This window comes from Limulus polyphemus, unplaced genomic scaffold (genome assembly GCF_000517525.1).
Source record: "Limulus polyphemus unplaced genomic scaffold, Limulus_polyphemus-2.1.2 Scaffold3675, whole genome shotgun sequence".
Taxonomy (NCBI): domain Eukaryota; kingdom Metazoa; phylum Arthropoda; class Merostomata; order Xiphosura; family Limulidae; genus Limulus; species Limulus polyphemus.
Window position 1 is genome coordinate 10,699 of NW_013669285.1, and position 2,190 is coordinate 12,888.

General features: G+C 30.0%; 1 protein-coding gene across 1 annotated transcript in view; it reads left to right on the top strand.

Moving 5' to 3' along the window:
* The window catches only part of LOC106469830 (amine oxidase [flavin-containing] B-like), a gene marked incomplete at its 5' end in the record, with an annotated part of 17,580 nt that overhangs the window by 8,325 nt on the left and 7,065 nt on the right, over positions 1–2,190 (top strand). The window contains 2 exons of the mRNA XM_013930342.2: positions 314–425; positions 1,003–1,100. Coding sequence (XP_013785796.1) covers positions 314–425; positions 1,003–1,100 — 210 coding nt within the window. The remainder of the gene's footprint in view (positions 1–313; positions 426–1,002; positions 1,101–2,190) is intronic.

A 2,190-nucleotide genomic window follows, 5' to 3' on the forward strand; every position in this document is an offset into this window, starting at 1 on the left:
AGGTAAGAGTTAACTTCATAAAGTACTGTCCTATGGCAAAATTCATGTTGTGTTTAAAACTTACTTACATTTTCGAGTTTAATAAGTTTGAAGGTAAGAGTTAACTTCATAAAGTACTGTCCTATATCAAAATTCATGCTTGTGTTTAAAACTTACTGACCATTCAGTTTATTGTTTTTCTTTCAAATAAGATACAATTTTGTGTTAACATAACAAGTAGTGATGCTGATAGTGTAAATGTGTTTCTTAATTGACATATATTTTTGTAATCAATTTCTACTTGCTATGGTTTATGATATCTGTAATGTTTTAGATTTGTGTTTGCCGACCATGCTATTAAGATGCAAGGTCTTTCGAAAGAAGAAAGAATGAAAATCATAGCTCAAGACCTAGCTAAGGCTTATGGATGTGATGAGGGCTTACAGGTGTTGTTTTATTTATAGAACTTATGGAGTCATTTTTGTTTTAATGTTAGCACCTTCAAGCATGTGCTGATGTTAGCACCTTGAAGCAAAAATTTCCAATAACATTTTGGTGTCACTTTTCTTCAAACTTTAAGCATTTAAAAACAAATTTTTAATATAAGTTTGTGGTTCCTTTATCAGATGAGGAACAATAATAAGTGGCAAGTTGTAGCAAGTACTTGTCCATGCAAAGCAGATGATGCAAATATGATTATAGTGACTTGCTTCTGTAGTGTACCTGTAACATAAATTTTAGGACTAAAAATATTCAAAGATTTTAATTGCACTTGGAAAATGTTCAGAAATATAAGAAAAAAAAAATTAGACCTCTTAAATGTTTGAGAGATGCTGAAACTACTAAATAAGGTTAATTCAAGCTCATATGTAAGAAAACTTCAGAGAAAGTACACAACTGGCTGTAATTAAACCTAAAATTGTTCATAAAGTCAAAGTAATTGTTATTTATTGCAAACCATAATTTGTTCAAAAAATTCTGCACTGATGTTTCCTGTCTGACTCTTGTTATCCTGTTTAATAGCCAGTCCACTATGAAGAGAAAAACTGGCTAGGAGAACAGTATTCAGGAGGGTGTTATGTGTCAACTTATCCTCCAGGTGTTCTCAGCAGATATGGAAGGTAAACAATGGAATTCATGTGAGAGATGAAGAATATAAAAATATTATTTCATATTATACCTACATGTTTATGCAGAATATAAAGGATGTAGAGGAATTATTACATCATTAGTATTTACATCTTTATGTAGAAGGTAAAAGATGTAGATGTGATTAATTATTTATGATTGTGCCTGAATGTCAATAAGATACCATATTTGAGAGGATAAATACTTACCATTCAAACTTTCCTTATGTTTAATAATGTAATTACAATGTTAGATTATGTTTGATCTTCTGATGTGTTTATATGATTGTGTCTTTTCCTAAGTTAGCCACAAGGGTAGCTCCATAACATTCAAAAGTTATAAATACAAAAGCAAAATAAAGGCAGTTTGTAAATAAAATAAATTAATCTGAAGATCTTAACATTTTTTTAAATACAATATAAAATTTTCTTTTCATGTAAAAACATTTTCTCAGTGCTGAAGTTGATTATTGGCCGGCATAAAATATTCTACAAGTTCTTATAATATATGCCAACTTTCTCTTTGTGTGTATATTTAATTATGATTAAATCATTTTTTACAATTCATTTCAACTTCTAAAGCTATATTCCTTAAAAAAACGTGGTTAACATAACATAATATTTTGGGACAACATGAGCCCAATTGGTCCATCTTGGCTGTTCCATCCTCAAAATTAAATTAAAATGATTAAAAAATAATAATGATAAAAAAATTTAAACCCAGCCCTTTTCATTCATATACTTATCAAACTTTTTCTTAAACTAACTTAAATTTACTGCCTCTACAACATCTGCTGGCAACCCATTCCAAAGGCCAACCACCCTGTTAGAAAAATAAAACTGTCTTAGCTGAAGATAACTCCTACCTTGCCAAAATTTATATTTGTGTCCCCTAGTTCTACTATTCTCATTGGTAAATATAAAAAAGAATGATACTTTAACACTATCAATTCCATTTACAATCTTAAACACCTCAATCAGATCCCCACAACTCTTCTTTTTTTCAAGAGAAAACAATTTGAGAGATTTCAGCCTCTGGTCGTATGGCAACCCCTCTATCCCATGCACCATTCTATTAACCCTT